The sequence below is a fragment of the Simochromis diagramma genome, unplaced genomic scaffold (genome assembly GCF_900408965.1).
Source record: "Simochromis diagramma unplaced genomic scaffold, fSimDia1.1 OVJJ01000705.1, whole genome shotgun sequence".
Classification (NCBI taxonomy): Eukaryota; Metazoa; Chordata; class Actinopteri; order Cichliformes; family Cichlidae; genus Simochromis; species Simochromis diagramma.
The window spans coordinates 114,928-136,592 of NW_024387448.1; the positions used below are offsets into that span (position 1 = coordinate 114,928).

The 21,665-nt window shown below is 41.8% G+C and overlaps 1 protein-coding gene across 2 annotated transcripts in view; it reads right to left on the bottom strand.

Moving 5' to 3' along the window:
* Positions 1-21,665, bottom strand: part of prex1 (phosphatidylinositol-3,4,5-trisphosphate-dependent Rac exchange factor 1) — a 78,483-nt gene that overhangs the window by 5,673 nt on the left and 51,145 nt on the right. For both annotated transcript variants that reach the window (XM_040013901.1, XM_040013902.1), the window contains exons 17-35: positions 21,027-21,119; positions 19,089-19,237; positions 18,917-19,002; positions 17,273-17,412; positions 15,909-16,053; positions 14,971-15,143; positions 14,496-14,657; positions 13,643-13,853; positions 12,407-12,683; positions 11,401-11,619; positions 7,775-7,863; positions 7,029-7,111; positions 6,214-6,304; positions 5,981-6,109; positions 5,847-5,888; positions 4,830-5,047; positions 4,276-4,378; positions 2,181-2,324; positions 460-574 (exon numbers count right to left, since the gene is read on the bottom strand). In XM_040013901.1, coding sequence (XP_039869835.1) covers positions 460-574; positions 2,181-2,324; positions 4,276-4,378; positions 4,830-5,047; positions 5,847-5,888; positions 5,981-6,109; positions 6,214-6,304; positions 7,029-7,111; positions 7,775-7,863; positions 11,401-11,619; positions 12,407-12,683; positions 13,643-13,853; positions 14,496-14,657; positions 14,971-15,143; positions 15,909-16,053; positions 17,273-17,412; positions 18,917-19,002; positions 19,089-19,237; positions 21,027-21,119 — 2,669 coding nt within the window. The remainder of the gene's footprint in view (positions 1-459; positions 575-2,180; positions 2,325-4,275; positions 4,379-4,829; positions 5,048-5,846; positions 5,889-5,980; positions 6,110-6,213; positions 6,305-7,028; positions 7,112-7,774; positions 7,864-11,400; positions 11,620-12,406; positions 12,684-13,642; positions 13,854-14,495; positions 14,658-14,970; positions 15,144-15,908; positions 16,054-17,272; positions 17,413-18,916; positions 19,003-19,088; positions 19,238-21,026; positions 21,120-21,665) is intronic.

Below are 21,665 nucleotides of genomic sequence, written 5' to 3' on the forward strand. Positions count from 1 at the left end.
CTACAGATTTTGCAACTGCTAAACTGAGTATTTCATCATTTATTAATGCCGCATTGTTGAATCACTTTCTGGGAATTAGGGTGCACATATCAGTGACCACACACGATGTAAAAACACTGGTATATAATAGATATAGCACATCTTCGATCATAAACCATTAAAACTTCAAGAGTTAATATTTATATTGTTCAACACGTTACTACTTGAGAAACAGTACCACACGCATTTTGCTGTATATGTAGCTAAATCCTGTTCGTTCATGTGGGAACTGCTCAAGGACTCCTCTGGATACATGATTAAGTTCTGACCTTGAAAGCTTGACTTTCACATATGTAATATACAAAGTGCAGTTTCTGCTTGTTATGCAACACCAAAGGGTGAACTCTCCCCTTGAGGTGAAACACATCTTCAGTGCCAGGAAAGCCAGTGAAGAGTTGTAGTGAAGAGTAAAACAGGTACCTGAGCCTGCGGTAGTAGGCCTTGACTTTCTCCAGTGAAACAGCATTAGTGCGCTGCTGGAAGTCCTCCATGGCAACGCAGTCCTGCTGGGACGCTCCCTCTGGACGCTCCAAAGCTGGAAAAATAGAAGCCACATAGTTAGATCTATGAATATTTAGAGAATGACACACGTTTTATAACACTGCCTCTGTGCACCACCACAGTAGAACTCAAACCAAACAGTCCACATATGACTCAAGTGTAGACTTCCAACTATAATTCAAGGGATTCGGTTTAGGAATTGCAGCCCTTTTATACAGTCTCTCATTTTCAGGCTCAAAAGTAACTGGGGTAACTAACAATTTTAAAGATAAGGACTGTATTTAATAACTGGATAAATGGTTTTTATTTATTTATTTTTTGGTGTTAGAGCATCGTCGGCAGACCCGACGATGTTTCCATGAACATGCTTTACAGCTTCTCTTTATTGACCACTTTTCACACACGGTTGCTGTACGCATACAGCCGGCTGTAGCTTTTCAGTTCACAGCCTGACACACACCAACACAACAGCATAGATAGCACAGACGTTAAGGCGGCGAGGCGTGATTGCGGGAGCCGCTCACGTGCGTCAGCCTCTCCTGCAGCAGCGCTGCAGACCACGCCCCGCCACACACATTAACCAGGTAAAATACATATTTAGGCAGAATTTTGCAAATATCTATTTTTTCATTTTTTAGCAGCATAGTGCTTTTTTTCCATTTTTAAAAAAAAATCAGGTCAAGGCTTCAAAAGCCCAAAGGCGATATGAGGATGGTGGCTCACAACAGTTTTTGTTTGCTACATGGATCATTTTAGTTCAGCTGGGTGTCTTTCCTTTTATTTCAAAATGTGTTAATTACATAAATAAAATGTAATTTTCTCTGTAGCACTTCATGGATTTCATAAGCAACACACCTCAGTTGTTCACACAAAGCATAAAGGTAAAAAACAATATATACAGTGTCGTCTTCATTTTAGATGTCAAAAAGTATTTGCGGCTCCCAGTGTTTTCTTTTGCGTGGAAACCGGGTCCAAATGGCTCTTTGGGTGTTAAAGGTTGCTGACCCCTGGCCTATGACTTTAACTTTATGTAACGTTTGCGTGTGTGAGTGTGCATATATGTGACAAAAATATATCCTCATTATATATATATATCACTGTGCTTCCCCATAGGCTGCAGTCAAGACTCTTTTCCAGTAGGTGGCGATGTTCATCTGCAAATCTGCACTACTAAATGTTTTGGAGCACTGTTGTATTCGGAAATACACGGTAAACAATATGGGGTCTCTCATGAGATTAATGATCCGATGAGGACTTGTGAATGGAAAATTAGCAGCTAACTGGCAGACTGGTATAATGCTTTACTTTCATACTAGGCTGACAAAGACTCAGGGAGCGCTAAAGTGAGTGTTTTAAATGGTCAATACAAGGCTTCAGTCTAACTTAATAAAATCAAATAAAGTTCTAAGGAAACGCACATGTGTAAGAGGCTGAAAGGCTGCATGGTGCATTGAGTGTTTTAATGATCCAAGGCTATATGTGTAATGTATATAAGTGAATTTGTGCCTGATGCATTGTATGATTTGTTGCTTGTTCCACAGTAAAAGGTTTTGAGTAGATACTCAGCTCTACTTGCCAGCGCTACGTCATGTTTTACTAGCTGAACTACACCCTGGAATTATGTTCTTTGCCTTTCTTACCTCTGGTGAACAGGACAGTGTGGAGTTTGAGGCTGCCTCCATTCTGCAGCCGACTGGGGAGCTCATTGAAGTGACAGCTGTCCAGGTAAAGGGTGACCCTCAGGGCATGCCTGGTGCCCTCCACCTGGTAACACACTGGTGTGTCTGCAACACACATACAGAGATGAGGGAGAAGTTAAAAAAAAACAAGAAACAAAAAAGGTGTAGGCGTGCCCTTCTTGAAAATGAAAACATGCAAAGCGTGTTGCATTACATTTTAATACATTTAGATATTGTGTACTAAAATGTAATGCTGCATATGTCTAGCAAACACATATTCAGAGTTCATTAATAGCTGGGTGTTAAATCAAAAGCTAAAAGAAAAACTTAGGACAGTAACCTCACTGAAGATTGAATTTATTGAATTATTTGATTTATTTTCAGGGTTTTTTCATTTGGTGACTGATTCCAAGTTCTCATGGCAGCTAGCTGCTAACACTGTCAACCTCTGGGCGACCACTTTTGATCACAAGGCAGCTGCACAGCGAGGTGGGAGGCAACGGGTCTCCGACCAGTTGCAGTCTGACTCACACTGGCTGCAATCACTTTCACACAGATGAGTGGAGGTTTGCAAATAACTGCATTCTAATTTATAAACACAGACAGACTGCCAGATCCATGTGCAGGACAAATAAACAGAGGTACCTGATTTCTGTAATAACCCTTTAAATTGCATCAATATCTGGCACATTTTTAGAAATTGTAAGTTTGAAAGAAATTGTGATGAATCTATAAAAAAATATAAGATAAGTAATCATTTATAAATCTGAAGCTGACTTGTGCTCAATTCTCCTAACCTTTTCTAGCAGTGCTACATGAGCACTTGTCAGAAAATGGAAAAAAAATGACCTTTGCTGCGTGACCTCTGGGGTCAATCCTTTTTTCTAGAGAACCTACCAAGCAAATAACCTTGTGGAATTGGCTGTGATCCTTTCAAGGTCCTTCAGACTCTGTGGTGCTTAAACGTCTGTACCTTACATATACCTCTCATCCCTCTGAAAATGCTGTTAGCAAATCAATAGTGTCCAATGGACTGTGACGCCAAAAACCATCTACCTGCACCGCAGCAGTCTGAGCTGATGTCAGCAAAGAAGCTTGGTTAACATTAACATTTTTTAATAGCAAACTGTACCAGACTGGACCTGTAAAGTATATCTATCCCCACATACCTGCCATACCTAAAGAATACAATACTAATGACCGATAGCAATACGTTAGTGCATGCACTGAGTGATGTTTTTGTGTAAAATATATGCAAATGTGCACAAAATATTTTCTCCAGCCAAGCATGAACACAGAATAGCAAATTCCTGCTTCATCCACAGATTTGCCTTTTAAAATGGGAAGTGCACGTTGCGCTTTTCCTTTGAGCAGCAATCTCTGCTGGCCACATTGAGGCTGTTGAAAAGAGGAGCGATTCACGATGCAGTCATCCTTTGTATCTTTGACTTTAAGGGTTTCCGGTAACCCAGAGCACCTTTAGTGAATGCAGATACCAAGCTTATTAAAGCCACAAATGCACCCAGTTATGTAAAGATGTCCACAAAGCCCACTCTGAACAACCTGGTTGCATCCTCAGCTGAAACTACAGCACTGCACTATAATAAATGCTTGGACCCTTTGGTGAATTGGCAGGAGAAAGCTTACTATTGTCATGCTTCAAAGAAATATTACTCCAATATACCGCATACTGCAATTTGTGTTCTTAAGTACTTCAATATTGTTTTTATATTATAGGGGTGCTTATGTGACATATGTCAAGTGTCTCTCAGCAGCAATAAAGATTAAAAGAGGCGACCTTGATATCTGAAATGCTCTGCCCTTGTTTAAGGTGATTTATGGAGTCACCACAGATCTGTCTGAGTTCCTTTTCAGCGGCTCTTCATGGAAAAGAAAATGAAATCTGCAGTGGCATAATGGCAATTTCACCCTAAGCAGCGACCACGCATCCACACAATAGAAGTTCATTCAGAATTGGTGAAACCATACAGCTGCTCATTAATGCCAGTGCACTTTGAATGAGGCAAGTCAGTCTTTGTTGATGGGAGTCTCTTACTTGCTACTAGACACTCATCCTCCAGTTGCCTGAAGAACACAGTGACTTTGTCCAAATCCGACAGGGCCGCCTTGGTGTCCTCCAGCATGGTCCGCTCCTCTTTCTGCCCGAGGAGAGAAAGAAAGCTCAGAAGTTGCACCAGAGTAAGAGTTTGGGTAGTTGTGGTGACAGCTGTGCGGCTACAAAGTCATACAGACTTCAGAGTATTTGATTCAGAAAGACACACACACAATAAAAAAAAGCTGCAACAGGAAAGTTATTATTTAAAATTTACACCAAACTATGAACCTTGTTGTTTTTTCCCCTAATAGGTAAATAAAGCTACTTTCGGCTGCTTCCTCATTCATGAGCACTCACCACAGCAGGAAGCGCTGCATATTTAATTTGGCAGGTTTTTACATCAGATGCCCTCACTGAGGCAGTCCCCCAAGGGATTCGTGCCTCTTCCCAGGCTCCAATTGAGCATCTTTGGGTTTAGTAGGCAAATTTGCAAACTACAACGCTATGTAGCCAACTTTCTAAGAACCAAACAAAAATACAAAACTTGTCCTCACCAGGTGTGGAGCCAGGGTGGACTGAAAGTGCAGCAAAATACCAATGGCAGATATCTGCTCTAGCCACTTGCGGCTGGTTTCCTTGCCGTCTTCTTGGTACTCGCCGGCATTGTTGAAGCGAGAACGCAGTGCAGTCAGCACCTGTTCGGCTAGCGTGCACAGAGCAGCCGTCGCCGCCTGGCAGAAGATCACGTCCCTTCGCAGCTGCAGAGATGTGTCTGGTATTGGTAGGGGAGAAAGAAAGGAATGATAACGCCAGTGACACAGAGAGTTCAGGGGGCACGCGACTAGGGACTTATGAGGAGTTGAAGTGGGTGAAAAAAAGCAATGAAACCAAAGAGGACAACATAAAACAACATCTGTAGCAGAAAAAGGAAGTTCACTGTGGAGGAGAGGGTAAGGTATCCCAGTCTTACTGTAACCTCTCTTATTACATATCCTGAACTTGCTCTAATGCTTACAGTTGATTCTATTGGCTTGAATACCATGAGAGGATATCTGCCATTAACTAATGCCATATGTCACTGGAGAAAGTTCAGACTGGAGTATGTTGTGCTCTGAAACCAATCTTCATTCCAGCACATAGTCACACATCTGATTATGACCTTTTTGACAAAAATGATGCTAAAACTTTGATTTAATGATTTGTATGATTTGATTGCACTGGAAATGTGTTCATTACTTTCTAAATAAACCTACATAAATATACATGTGTATGTATGGGATCCTTAAAATGAGGTTTTAAAGATTTGCAGAATTCCTGATGTGAAATTGGCTGTAAGTTCATATGATGGATGACCTCATATGCAAAGAGCTGTTAGAATAATTTTAAATGCTCCTGTTTTGAGACCTTTCTGGCTGCTTAAGACCTGAGTTCTGCTGGGCGACTGCACGGTCCACCTCTTCTGTTAATTTTATGGAAAATTAGAACTGGATTGAACCTAGTCTGATTATCTGCTGCTGAGCTGATCTGAATATAAACTGATTTTCTCTTCTACCAGTGACACGCTGCTCTACCTGTGCACTTGAGCAGAGCCAGCAGGATCTGATTCTTTCCATCTATAAAGAAAGAAGAAAAAACAAGATGGAGTGAGAGATTGTAACTGTATATGAACACGTGGCATGCATGCACGTATGCGTTTTCTACTAACCATCCACAAATCTCTGTAGGCTCTCCACCAGGGTTTTGATAGAGGTGGGCAGGTTCCAAGGGTCTTCCTGGATGTTCTTATGGATAACGTAACGACAGCGAACAGTCCAGTCTTCGGTTTGGCGAAACTCTGTTCATGTTAAACCAGAGAACTTGTAAGCCTGTGCGCCAGCTCTCTGACAGAACCGTAGTGACACCTTTCGACAGTGCTTACACACACAAACAAATCTGTACCTGGCTGGCTGTGGTCAGAATAAAAGTGCTTGGTCTCCTCGCAGGCCTTGGTCATGACGGGTCCTTTGAGCAGACTGTTGATTGAGTCAACCTGCATGCAGGAATAAAAGCATGCACACACTCAGTTAATGAAGCCAGTTTTTCTTCTAGTTCACTGCCTCAGACTCCACGCACCTTTCATTCTTTTCTAACTACCGCTTTTATTTCTGCGCCGCTCAAGCGCAAACACACAAGCTCACACACAGAACTTTGCAGTAACTTCTGGCAAAGGTTTTCCAGAATTAACAACAACAAGGCTTGTGTTAGCAGGCCCCCTGAGCTGCTGTTTACATGTGCAAAGAACTACTGCAGCCAAAGTAGCTGTGCCCCTATCACCCTCCAACTCTACCAGCAGGGAATCAAAGGACATGGAGAAGAGATGAAACGACGGACGCATGTCTTCAACTTAGTCCGTGCATCAGTGAAAGCTTGTGCGTGTTCAAGGAGACAGAGTGGAGAACAGAGAAAGAAAGGAAGTCATGAGATGAGAGAGAAAGCCAGAATCCCGAACAGAGGACAGCAAGCCGCATGAGGTAACTCAGCCCAGATGCCGACTGATTACCATCACAGTGATCTGTTCCAAATGGTTAATGCTGACATGTGTGTTCCCTGTTTCTTCATCTTTAACTTCTAAATCTAGTGGCTGAGTTTAAAGTCTGTTTAAAAACTAGGGTTAGACTTAGGCCTGGGCTTAGGCAAAGCACTTTGGGGAAATACAGCAAAAAATTCCAAGTTAATCAGGAATTACTTATTCCGAACTCAACGGTCGAACTAACCTGGTTGAAAAGGTGCTCGAGGCAGCCGTGCAGCTTGTCCTGTTTGTCAGAGGGAATCCTCATGTCGCACGGCAGCTCGTCCCCTAGTTGAGAGTAAAAACAAATAGCTGATGAGAGGCAATAATCACACTTTCTACAACAAGTATTAATTTTTATTCGACCATCTGGGCTTATTAAAACACACTTCTCTCCATCTGTCACTGCAAAATCTGACCTGAGCATCATATTAGACCGAATGAAGGCTAATAAATTATTACAACGCAACATCTCAGCGTGAGCTGTTCATGACTTAACGCTGATAAAAAACAAAGCAATAAATAGCAGTGGACACATATTTGGCTCGCTGCACATTATTGTGGCTTTAAATGAAATGCAGCTTCTATAATATCCAGCCACAGTCACCTCCAAGCTATATCTAGAGGATTTCTGTGTCTTGGGAAAACACGAGGTAGCACAGAGTAAATCACGAGACGGCTCACACAGATTTATTCTTACGGAAATATCCTTTATTTCTTGTTTTTAAGCATCCAGAAGTGTATGTTTGCATAAGCCTAGCTTATATTATTTACATCCAATTAACTTTGGAACAGAGATCCTTCTTTTTTCCTTTGAGCTGGCTTTTCATTCCAACATCGGATCTGATCTGATCAGTGTGTCGTGTAAAATCCAATGTGGAGGAGAGCCAAAACATTAAATACACCTTGCTTATTTACACATGCACAGATCAACTTAAAGCCGTTTATTACCTGATCCCATCTCATCACTCCCCAGGTAAGAGCTGTTACTTCGCACACTGGTGTAGGACAGGACGGAGTCTCTGTTGCTGTTGCATTCACTGTAACAATGAGCACACACACACACACACACAAGTAGCACCCAGTTAAAAAGCATTAGGGAAAAAAGGGCTCATTCCGTTCTTAAACCACAGAGAGGATTTGGAAAGCTGCATCTAGTAATTATGCTGCCAAATAATCCTTGTGATTGTAAATGCCTTTTCTGATTTACAGTATATGAAACCAAAGGCAATTAAACGCTTCTCATAACAACAACAACTGCTGCTGCCTTACACAGAGCTGCATTCAGTAAAACTGTAGCTATATCAGATTCCCAAATAAATCGGATATAAATCGCGTGTGCATAAAATGGAGCTCTTCACTTTACCAAGACGCTTTTATGAACAACTTCTTTTCCTAGTTTTCACGTTTAGTTGGGACTGTATTCCTTTCTTCCTTTGCTGGTGTGCGAAGACAATTTCAGCCTTAGCGGGGCTGGTATTTATAGTCATACATCGATGTGATTCACCATGATTACCGGGAGCAAGTGGAAGATTTATGTGGCTCAAATTATACATGGCTTTAAGTGAGCACGCTTGCAATCCCCCTCAGAGAAGCTCAGAATGATTCACAAGCTGAATTACCATGACAAATGGCCTACGAGCGACTACAACCTACAAAACACCATCACTGGCTTTGTGTTGCTTTACTATTATCTGGGCTGGCAGGGTGACAAAGTGGGGGGAGTGGAGCTTGGATATCACCTGCTGGGTTATTCTGTGGTGTCCAATGTATGTAAATTTGTGCTGTTGGGATGGTGGGGGTGGCTACCGTAGAGGTGCTACAATGATAACTTGGCTTGAATGCTCCGCTGGCTTCTCATAAATGTGTGCAAAAACAATATCACATACTTACAGTAAAATGATATATGTTCCTCTCTTTATACTGTATTATTCCCTTTTTCTATCTGATTCGTTATAGGGAGCTGCATTTCCTCACTGAATTCAGAGGCATGCACACAAACTTGGCTTCTGCCTTTGTCTCACACACACAAACACACATACACGCAAACACACACACGGATAGAAAAGGTGACATCCAATTTAGCTTCACACATCTCCTGCCAACAGTGTGAGTACGACTGTGATAATTAACCTGTCCGCAGTAATGGAGAGCAAACACACCTCTGCACACAGCTCTCATGGTCTCACTTACATTAAATTATATACAAGATGATATCTTTTTAATTGTTAATACAGGCGGGGTGATAGTGCACAACTCATTAGCAACTTCTGACATTCCTACTTAAACTGTAGCCATTTGTTATACGCTATTTATGTGCTATTCAATACAATTTTTTTTAAAAAGGTTTAAAATATGCTAATAATGTCAGCATATTCACTAAAACAGCTTGAATGATTATATTCTTCCATAATCAAATAGACACTTAATATATTTTTAGCACATTTTCCTAGAAAAGATACATATTATAGGTGATTTTTAGGCTTATTTACATATTAGGCAAGCAAGGACGAGAAAAAAATGGTGATACAATCTACCTCTGAGCTTCCTGGAAAAAGTAGATTGGAGACATTTTAGATAGAAAAAATAAAATCTGGACTCAGACAGGGAAGGGATTCAGTGGTTTAGATGAGTATTTTGCTAGTGTGTGTCTGGGTTCACTTCTCCCCATTAATGAGAAGGTCTAGTGCAGATCAGTACACTTTATCCTGCGATCAAACATCCACACAGCGCTCACTGTGGATTACCACATCTCAGTCTAAATGCTCACCTACAGCTCTCTCCACCACCATCATCACATGTAAGCAACATGTAGCAGCACGAACAACACCACACACATGCACACACACACACTAGAGAAGTAGTGATTTATGGGAGAAACAATATAGCAGAGTTTGGAACAAACACAATTTTCTTTGTGTATTTTTTCACCCCAGTCCCCTTTGCATTTTTTTTGTTGACCGTGTGTGTGTGTGTGTGTGTGTGTGTGTGTGTGTGTGTGTGTGTGTGTGTGTGTGTGTGTGTGTGTGTGCGTGTGTGTGTGTGTGTGTAAAAGTCATTCTCCCCTGTCCTTCCTCTAACATTGCATCTGTCACAGGCTGCGCTTGGCCACTGACCTCCAGCTGTTGAGTTCTACTGTGGTCTGTCACCACCTCAGGCTTTACTGCCTGATTCTCTCAGCTGGACAAAAACTTTAAAAAAAAGCACCACCCACACGTGAAACGCATAAGCACTTTTCATCACATGCAAAATTTTACAAGTGGGATGATTCATCCACATTCACTAGGCAGCTTTGTACAGCTACCTTGACCAGAGTACTTTTTTCCTACTTGGCCTCAAAAAACCCTGAGTAAACAGTTCTGTGTGCAAGTGTGAGTGCATGAGCGTGCGTTTATACCACACACAGAAGAGCCGACATTTTGCTATACATTTTATTACGATGAGGTAGCTGCATTTCACACAACGTGGCCAGGCTTTAATGACAGAGCGGGTGAGGAGGCCGCGCCCCAAACATTTCGCTTTATTATACACCAGCCCACCGCACTGACAACCAATAACTATATCTTAGTGGGTGGTGGAGGGTGGGGCTCAGTGGCTCTCTGTTCAGTGAACACACACACACACACTCCTTCTCAAAAAAAAAAAAAAAATCATCTGAATGAACTTGCAACAAGCAAATGACATAACCAGATTCAACCAGAGTATTTTGAAGTCATTTTTAGCCCTGCATCTCAGTTAAAATGGCAACATCTGGAATGAATTATAGCCTCCAAAGGGGGAAATGAGAAGCATTATAGGTTTGTGGAGTAAAGTGGGAGTCTCAGAGCGCTGTTTTTGTTTTTAAGGAGTTGTTTTTAACCTGTGATGCTGCTATAACAGATGAATGAATAAAGAATGAAATGAAAATATTACTTTAAATAATTAAGGTCAAAGTGTTTCAAGTTATATATTGGAGTTATATATAAGCTACTTAGGTCTCAAATTGTAGAAAATATAATTTGAGAGGTAAATACCTTGAAGGCCCCCGGAAAACCATGAGGTAAATACCACTTTAAATGATATCATGCCGACTTGCAATAGAAATATACAGAAAAGGTGAAAGTATGCTCTAATATGCCAGTTTGAAATCAAGAGCAAGATAAAAGGTTTTTAGAATATAGTCCAGTTGTGTTTTCCAATATGGAAGTAAATCCCATTTTCTCCAGCATCTTTGATAGACAGTGCAGTTTGCTCTCTAAGCATATCCAGCATATCCTGTTTCCATAGGCTAACAAGCCAGCAAGGCCTTCTTCTTCATCACCATCATCTTAGGCATTGTCCTGAACATTGGGAATTTCTGTCATTTTAAGATGATTTTGCTGAAGTGCCCCTAGTTACCAACTCCAGGCCAATGAAATTCATATTTTCATGGTTTTCCGGGGGTCTTCAACCTAAGCCTGTTTATTTGAAGCTTTAGCTAATGTGTCTTATCAGCGCCTTGTTATTACCTTTTCAGGTGCTTTTTGAATAATGTGTGTTTAAGGCTTCCATGCCAGGTTACACTGTAACCTGTAGCTGCATATTCAGTAAGCACTTACCTGTAGGAGTCCCTGTAGCTCATTGTGTCGTGGCCGGAGTCCTCCTGGTCCTCCTCGTTCACTTTGAAGCAGACTCGTTTAGTGCCGCCCTGCTCCACTTTGTCCTGGTCACATCCATCCTCACAGGGGACCAGGGCGGGTGGCTGATTTTCCTCGTCGATTGGAGGCTCTCCGCCCTCTCCTTGGAGCTGTGTAGGCTCGGTGATGGATGACAACAGCCTAGAGAAAAAAATATAAACAAATATATCTGAAAACAACAAAATATAGATATTGCCCTTTACCTTGGAGACATTATCTACATATCTTTAGCATATGATACAGAGCATATATCATAATTTATATAACATACATGCCATCATTTTGTGTTATGTTTTTAGCATATTCAAAGCTTTTATAGAACTTGATCATTTATATTCAAATTAAAGTCTTCATGTCAAGACACTGTTATGCTTACATTTCTAATACAATACACAATGCATGGGCTCCCCCATAACTAAAACATACACATGTATTCATTCAAATTGTCACACCCCTTCCTCAGCACAGACACACAATATGTGTCTCTTTCTCTTGATGTTATCCTGGCCTCACTCCCTGTTCCTGTACTGGGCCTGGCCCATAAATATTTTGGGCCTGAAGAATGTTCCTTTTGTAAATCCTCAGCTTTAAACAAGGCAGAGGGAGGACAGACAAAGACAGGCTGCTGTGGGGATAACAGCGTTTCACGCAGAGATCTCTGAATGTCAGCGAGAAGGTTACGAAAATAGCCGACTCAAAAACAGTAGTGGAATGGAAATATCTGATAACAGCAGAAGGTCGGTAATGCTGGGACTAATTTCTGAATGGATGTGAGTAAAAGTTTTCTTTTTTCTAATATGTGGCACACGTGATTGAAGAAAACATCTGCAGAATAGGCATAACCTTCAAAAGATAAGAAAACATTTATGTGAAAATAAGGTTCAGTGCTGTTAAATTAAACGTGATGAATACGAGCTGTAATACTTACACATCTATTTGAGCAACATACTGCTTCATTTCCCTCACAGCAACGTCCAAACGACTGTACAAGTAAATGTAGGCGTCCTGTGTCTCGGTGTCTTCCTGTTTGAGCAGGAAACTCAAACCGCCTTCTCCGTGGCGACTGTCATTCAAGCCCTCCCCTCCATCGACATTCACTTCCCCGCTGCCATCCGCTTCATCCCCATCCAAACCAGAGCAGCTCCAGGACGGAGCTCCCATGCTGGTCATGCAATGTTGAGTGTGGGACATGGGGTTCAGTTGTGCTAAAGGAGAGGAGAGATGTTACGGGTGATTGAATGAAAAGGACTTCACGCTCTGACAATTACATCTGTGCCAGATGTTCAAAAGCTATGAAGCAATACTCTTATCTGTTCTTAATTTGGTGTTGATGAAAAACAAAGTCTTAAAAAGACCATCGTTCAGCTAATAAACACAGTAAAAGGAAGTCTGTTTATCCAGGTTGAATGCCAAGCTAAGCTGTAATAACCTGACATATCCAAAAACTGAAAACAGATTTAATACTCGTGGTGATCTAAGACAGTTCAAACTCTAACGACAGCTTTCAAAAAAGAGCCACAGCAACATCTCATCAGTACAAGTGCTTGGCAGATGTCTGACCGGCAGCTGGTGTTCAGAGGAAAGATGGGGCCGAGCATCTTGGAACAATGCTGACTGTCTGCTGTCTAGACAGCTGTACTGCCTTTTCATCTTTGCTGAGAGTAGAAGTTCACATGTTAACCTCTAAAATTCCTATTGAAAACCAAATTTTAAAAGTATTTCCAAACTTTATTCTCTCCTTGAACATCTTCTACTTTCCATTTCAACTAAATCTCTCACTTTTTTCCTCTGCTCTGTGACCTCTAACGCACCACAGAGTGAACACATTCCTGCTCTGCACTGAGGTCTTTTCCTATATCATTCACTCACTTCTCATGTCAGTAACTTGAATATAATGGCCGAGGGCTAATGGAGTCTTAATAGCAACCTACTCATCTAATTTTACCATGAGAATCCTTGTTGGGCCTTTTTGGTTACACTGGGAGGCTGGGGTTGGTCCAGTCACAGCATGAAATGCATCAAAGCATCAAAATGATCACTGAGCTAGTGGTAAGCTATATTACCATGAGAGGGATAAATCCCTGCAACTCTTTACGCAGTGAAAATGTGACACTGTTGAGATTGTTCTAATCTTCTTGGTTAGAGGACTGTGCGCAGCTCCTACCTTGGTCGGGGTCCAGGCCAAAGATGGAGTTTTTACGACCAAAACGGATGCTGAAAGTCCTGCCGGCAGAGGTAGTGCTTTTGGGGTAGGAGACCTGCATCAAGTTGATGTGGCAGTTGGTGGGAACAAAGTCCATGCAGCCCAGTGGGTGAGGGCGAACCCCAGCCTGCCTGACAGAGGGCCACACCTTGTTCCTCAGTTCCAGAGCAAACTGTGTGAAAAAGAGAAACAAAATGGGAGAAGCCATGAAGAAGAAGGTAATGAGTTTAGTGAATTAAAAAATGATATGACTACAACTGTTGCATCTTCATGATATCGTAAAGCTTCTGATAAGGGTTCTGGTATGTGAGCGACTGAGTTAATTAAAGTTTGCATTTAATTATTGTAGATATTAGCTTTCTTATCAGAATGAAGCTCCTGGATGTTTCTTAGATGCGATGCTATTTTTAATAATTCAATGGGTTTGGATTTTATATGATTTCTTTTACAGTCTGTGTAATATGTCAGGAAAAAATAAGACAAATATCAAAATGTGTTTACCAGGTAGTGGCATGTGGTCTACACGACAAACACAACTGTCTTGAAAAAGCATTTTGTGAGACTCTTAACACACTTTCACCAAGCTGCTCAAAACGCATTTAATGCAATAGGAGTAGTGTAAAAAAAAAATTGCCATGTCTTTTTTGGGGGGAGCAAAACTGTGAATTTATTGCTATAAAAAAAGATGTTCCACTGAACCGTTTAGTCACATGTCACAAAATAAAGTGTGTTTAGTAAACTAATATGACTGAATACCGGAACATTCCTGTGTTCACATCTATGCTCAAGAGAAAACACAAGAATGTCTCAATACCTGCTGATAGCTGCTGATACGCCTCCTGATATTCTCCAGCTTGGTGTCGCAGATTTGTCTGAACTCGTACTGAGGCATGGTAACGACTCTGTCGTTCTGGTAGATGAGCTGGCTGCAGTTATGAACGAAGCGGCTGTCATCACCAGAAAACGCCTCCAGGATCTGTAAAGACAAGAACAATTGCTGAGGATGGATCACCTTGACAATAACAGTTTAGGAACCCGATTTAGTCCATTTCAATCACTGGCAAATTAGCATTTCTAGCTGTAGCAGCGAAATAAGGCAGCTGAGTTTTACCCAAGCTAAACTTTCTGCTTTCCAGTTCCAGTAAGTGAAACCAGAAGCAAAAACAAAATATTAAGCTGACTTTACTGTTTGAAACTTAAGCAATATTTAGCATGATTATCCACCAGTCTAACGATAAATGCATATGTAGGCTTTAGCTGAACAAACTTCTCATCTTGACAAAACTCACTTTCGCAGTGAGGCTGAAGCAGCCTTTGGGTTCCACTGTCTTCTCCAGGACGTGGCTCTTGATGCCAGCAGTGCTCACATATTCATACACCACGCCATGCTCCAGGTGGACGTTATCAACTGTCAGACTGACCAGAGGCAGATCACACAGGGAGAGTCTGCCCAGCTTGCAGTCTGTGGATCACAGATTTCAATTAAATACTTGACATACATTCAAAAGTAAATAACCAACTAAAATACAAAAACCGAAAAAATCAAATGATATGTGCATGTTTAAAAAAAAACTCAAATCACTTCAAAATCATGAAAAAACAAAAATGTAGTGCGTATAAAAATCTCTGAGGAAAAAACACAATATCATTTTAAGTCATTTTAGTAATGACACATGTAAAGGTACACAGTGTGCTGCACATCTGTCAAGTGTGCTTACCCTGCCAGCACTGTGGGAAAATTGGCCACTAAGTGTACACTGAATATTACTTAATGGCATCCTATGACTGTAGCGTGCGGAAGTGTCATTTTCAAACTGCGAATTTTCTATATCCAGAGCAAATTACCTACTGCTGAAGCCACTTTTAGCGGCACGGTGAATATGACCCAAGTCAGAAGCCAAATGAAAAAAACAAAAAACAAAAAAGCATTGTAGACGGAACATAATGTTTTGATGTAATGTTTTTGGCAGGGTCACATGTTTTTAGCATGAAGCCTGCAATCAATCTGGATTCACACACAAGGCAAAAAGCTGCCAAAGCAGCACTAATTTCGCTCAGATACATTTTGCTGACTGAAATGAAACTAGCTGACATGAGCGGAAAAACCGCAAAGGAATTGGGGATTGAAAGCTTCATACAGAAATTAAAGACATACTGCGACACTGATAAAACTTTAAATCCGAGCAAAACAAAAGACTGCAAACAATTTCACAGCAACACGTTTCACCTGTTCCATTGGTGCTTTTGTCCTCTTCGTGGTCAGAGCCATTCTCCACTGGGTAAGGCTTGAAAGGGCTGTCCTCCTCCTCATCTGCACCCCTCTCTCTTTGTAGCTCTTCCACATCCTCGAATGCTCGATACACCCAGTGACACTGTGGGAAGAAGATTAAAGCTCAAAAAAATCAGTCGCCGGGGCGCCTGCTGTCTGGGCCCCCTCTCTCTCACCAGTTCATCTAGACAGACCCATCCGATATTAGTTTTACCAGCCGTCAGCATGGCTGCAGTGTTTGGTAGACTATTTGTTGGAATTTTAATGTGGATGAGAACATGATGAAAAACAGAAACATCAACATCAAGCTGTGTAAATATGAGAGGGCTTTAGACACGTATTTTAGAGGGAAGAAGCTAAAGTATGGATAGAGAAGCTTTTACCCTGACAATGCAATAAAGACTGATTCCACCTAAATGAACAATGCAATGCACTCAACCACCGACAACAAACTGGTTAAATGATCAGCTAAATAAAATAAGACAAAACAAAACATCGTATGGAGGACACCTTGCTCTGCTCTGTCTGCAGCCTTTTGAAATACTGCCTAGAGACATGAGTTGCTTCTGCAGGAATGTCAAAACAACCAAAGAGGAGTTTGTAGTTTTGACATTGGCCATCTAGTATTCAGTATAAACACTTGTTATTTAGTCATGGCTCAGTTTGAAAAAAAAAAAAACAACAACCCCAAAACAATTCACTAATGTTACTTTAATAAAGAATTTAACTCATGCAGTTTTGGCAGTGGGGCTGAATGAACACTGTGGATACTGTTTCACTCCAGGCAGGAGTGTATTTTGAGTTATATAACCTGTAGCGACATAGTGACAGCTTGTAATTCACTTTGGATCTCACTAAGAAACCTACCATTCCAGCCAAAAATGCAGATGAAATGAGCAAACAGTCAACTAATGCAAATGCTGTTTTTCTGAACCATCTCAGGAATGTCTGGCTGACCTCTATTCTTTGGGCTGTTAGCTTGTCAAATGTGGTTTTTATTGAGCTTTCCCCCATTAGTAAATGATCTGACATATTAACGTCCAGAACTACCACTGACACTATTCATGCTGTCTTGTGGCATTACTTGGTTTACTGTCTGCTAAATAAAGCGCTCAGGGATTTCCCTTACAGTTAGAGCCATAACAACACACAAGGACTGTAAAACCTCACAGAACACCGTGCACCGTACTGAGCAGGATGATGTGGTTTGTTGGGATTTAACTTTCAATTATAATATGGGCTAAATAGAAGAGACTTAACGCTAGAAAACCTGCTCTAATGTTACAGAATAGTTTGTTTTTTGTTGGCCTGTGTTAGCTCACCGCTTGGAGAGGTTCCTGGTGAGTGCGCTGGGCTGTGAAATGCTCCAGGACCTCTTGGTAGTCGCTGTGATTGACACTGTTGCCATTGACTTTCAGGACGACCTGGCCCGGCTGAAGACCAGACGCTGCTGCCTCCCAGCCTGTAATATTTCCACACAGGATCATGAGTTCGCACAAAGGCAAAAACCATTTACAACACCACACATAAACTGGGAAACATCTTCTTCAGGATGACTGAATTAAGCATAACATAGTGAACTCATTAAAAAAAATTAACTTTTGGATTCAATTCCCATAGTTCTCAACAAAACATTTCCTCTATTGTTTCTACAGGAAAATGGGAAATCACTCTGTGGAGTGCTATAACATGCTGTCTCAAGCTACTAATGGCTTTACAGCCTGGAAGTCCAATCAACACCTCGATTAACCTTCCTGCCCAATCTAAAAATACCAGCGATGGCATCATTTCCACCCAGGGTGCCAGCAGTAACCACATTAAGGAGACTACTTGACCCATGAATGAAAATCTCCCAGAGAAAGTCATTTAAAAACAATGGGGTAAAAAATACTAGCCACTGAATTCAAATGAAACATACATCATACTGAGTCCTAAGTAATTGAGGATGTTAGGAAAGTGAGAAAAGGAACATGTAGGGAAGAAGGAGGTGGGTTTAAGAGGGAGAGAAAGTGGAGGAAAGACAATAAAACCAAGGGACCAAATTTCTTGGCTGGTCTTTTTTTATTAGGGTGCATGTGTGTATCCTCGCCTTACTGCTGCTAGGTTACAAATTGGGATTCATCCCTCATTTAACTTCTAAACACACTGCTGATTTTTCTATTTAGAGACCGACAAACAGGCTGTATAGTAAGGAGGTCTTAAAGAAAAGTAGGAGAAACGAAAAGGGGAAACAGAAGTAGCTGTCTTTTCAGTTACCCATTACAGTTTTAGCTCTGATCACAGAACATTGTGTGTGTTTGAAAAGTAGTTTGCTCTATTAAGGGTTTGAACCCTGACCGTGGGCTGTCTGGCTGACAGGTGGCCATAAAAACCTAATAGAGGCTCACTAAGAGCAGAATGTAACAGGTGGTTAGAGGCTAGAGTTACCTCATCTTTCCTTTGAATTCCCTCGGAATTATTTGTCTTTCTGACACCGTAAACACTTTTAATGCATTTACTGGCACTGGTGCAGAAATAACAAGGTCAACATCTTACAAATCTGTTCACAGATCTCCACTGTTGGCTCATAAGCAAAATATGGGTCACTTATAACTACATTCAAGAAATAATAATTTAACTACACTTCCCCGGGAGCTGTAAAGTGCTCAACTGATTATTTTTCCATTACACGTACAAAGCCATGGTCTTATTTTACCTTTAAATACAAAACTGCACACTATTTCTGCCATTTCGCCATGTGACAGAAACCAGATATTAACGATACAGCAACGCTGTTATAAATTACATTTTCGATCTGGGGTAATAAAAAAAATTGTAGCCTACTTATTAAACTCTGGTACCGTGCTTTCGTCCTACGTGTTATTCTCTGAGTGTTCATGAGAGAAGGAGTAATAATGAAATTCTTCTGCTATCTCTGAAAAAAATGCATATTTCTGCTGATTGTTGTGGCTACAGAAGTCAGTTACCTTTCCTCACAGCGTGGACATGAGGAGGAACAGAGCCACTCAGTCTGAAGGAGAGACTGTCTGGGTTGTCAGGGATTTTTACGATCCTGGAAAAAAAGAAAATACCAATCAGACCAGTGCGGTCTATATGAGTGGACATTGTGTATTTCAGCATATATGCACGAGCCCTCACTCCTTGGCCTTGGTGCCAACCAGCAGCCGCAGGGAGCGTCGTATGCAGAAGGACTGGCTAATCATGGTTTCAACCTCCGAGAAAGGCCTGAGGAAAAGCAGGTCCTCGTTGATGGTGTAGATCTTCCTGCCCACCTGCAGGCCAGCCATCTGCACGGACAGACGGACAGACAGGAGACAGAATGTGGTTATTTATAGGTGGCAGCTTGCTTCAGCCTGAACCCCCTCCCAAAGGCAACATCCGCACAGTAAGAGTTTCAGGTCGGGGGACTGCAATTCAATTTAAAATTACGAGCAAGTACCGGAGTGAGACAGAGACTGTGTACAATTCCCCTGTCTAACGTGAATTACTCACAATCAAGTGCTGGTATATGATAATGTGCCTCCAAGGAGCAAAGAAGAAAACAAACAAACAAGCGATAAGACGAAAAGCATTGTTTGCTGCTCCAAATTCCCACAGCCTGTTCTGTCTTGTCGTGTATTTTCCAGCATTTGACTGAAGTTGTATGCAGTGAGTGCGTATAAAGATTGGCCACTGGATATGATAAAAATGCATGATTGCTAGACCTGAGTGTCATGCCTGCTTTGTGTTAGATTTGCACGCACTTCCAGACTGAAGGGCGTCACTTTATAATTTTTTTTCCTAATGTTGCCAGTTGCTCTGCCTGCGACCTCTGATGCTTTGTCGGATCTTGCCAGATTCCTTTAGCTAATATACAATCTCTTCAGTCAAGGCGCGTTGCAGCTGCACAAACCAGTATACCTGCTCCCAAAGAAACAAACATTTTCAAGCTTTTCAGTCGGATTTCAGCTTCTGAAATCTCTTTGCAAATGACAGACATACAGCAAATCAGCCTGCAGCATGCATTTAAATGCAGTCATCTTCAGTCACGTTGTGAGAAGAATACAGCCTCTGTGCACTCACTGTGTGAGTCCAGTGTCCTGGGCAAAGATCCGGTGGGATGGCCTTGGTTAAGCCAGGCCTCGACTCTGTTTGAAGGCCCAGCGTGGATGTAGGAACGACTGGGAGGAGCCAGAGCTATTTGAATGCAGAGGGGTGCATGTATATGTGTGTGTGATTACACAGCATGGGTGCCAGTCTGCACGTGACTTTCTATAATAGTATCATATAGTGAAAGAGCTCAGTGTGTGAGTGTGTGCCTCTCAGCCCTTTTCAGAGCCCCATGGGAATCAGCTGAGCTTCATTCACTGCGCTGGCACACGGGCTGTGTCACAACTAGCAATCCTCGCCCCACTGTGGGGGGTGGAGGGCACGGGGGAATGAATAATAGAGTGAGAGGGGGTTCGGAATTAAGGAAAAAAGGAGCAATAAGGAACAGAGAAGCAAAGGTTTAGTGTGGTAGTTGGGCAGTGCATAAAAAAGAAGATTATCGAGAGCTGCAGAGCAGCACAGGGGCACGGGAGAAATGAGGATACAAATGTGGAAATAGTGAGGAGCATGACAGTTATAGTCAGGCTGTGGAGGAAAAACAACCAGGGCACCATCATGTGTGTTCATGACAACATTGCAATGATTAACAGTATACAGGCTGGGCTGTGAGACGGACAGGCCAGAAGTAAAGTATGTCACCTGTCTAAGGCGAGTAAGAGGACATAAAAAGAGGATGAATGATCAATAAGACAGGAAAACATTGGCTCGTCCATCTTGTATTATAGCCATTGAGCTGTCACTGTAATTCCCCTCCCCATCATCAGTGAAGGCTGACACAATGGCACGGACGGGACAAATACCAATATGGAAGCTGCTCCCTCCTAAACATAAAAATATATCTGCAAATGGCTCTGCAGCCAATCAGAGCAGAGTTCTCGAAAAAGGGAGAGAGACAGAGTGACAGCAGCCGTCCGGAGAGTAGACAGCCATTACCTAGTGGAACTGACACCCCGAGGCTGGAAGAAGTGTGTGTGTGTGTGTGTTTACCTCAGCGTGTGAGCCCCTGGTGACAGATTTCACAACGATGGCCTTGTTCTTCTCCTCAATCTCAAAGCCGTAGCCTTCCTCCTCGGGGTGAATCTAGCACAGAGAAAATCGACTAATTACTTCCACATTTTCACCGCTGACTGTCAGGCTTAAAATGTCTTGAACTGATTTAGTATCACAAGTAAGCAAACAGGAAAATAATTTTAGATGCACACATATTCATCATCTTTCTGTCTCCCTTGGTTCTGCTGCTGTAATTCTGTGCAACTGTAGGCTCTGGCTATAAAACGGCAACTTGTCTTCATGGCAGTGACCTGGTTTGTCTGAGAAATCACTGAAGCTTTAAAGAAAAAAAAAAAGGTGATTTACGGCACTTTTTCTGGGTGGTCTCACATGCAAACTATTCACACATAATCACAGTTTCATTAGCCATTTGTGACTTTCTTTCCGTCTCAGGTGCCTTTGCCTGATGTTGCTCTCTGCTCTCCATATTGTATTCCCACTTGGGGTTGAGGCTTAAAGTTAAACGCTGTCGTCGCCAAACACATTAGCGGCTTCCATTAGTTAAGCTGCTGGGGCCATCTTCCTGCTGCACAGTCCTGATAAGATGGGGATCTCTGCTGTTATATCAGAGGAGAT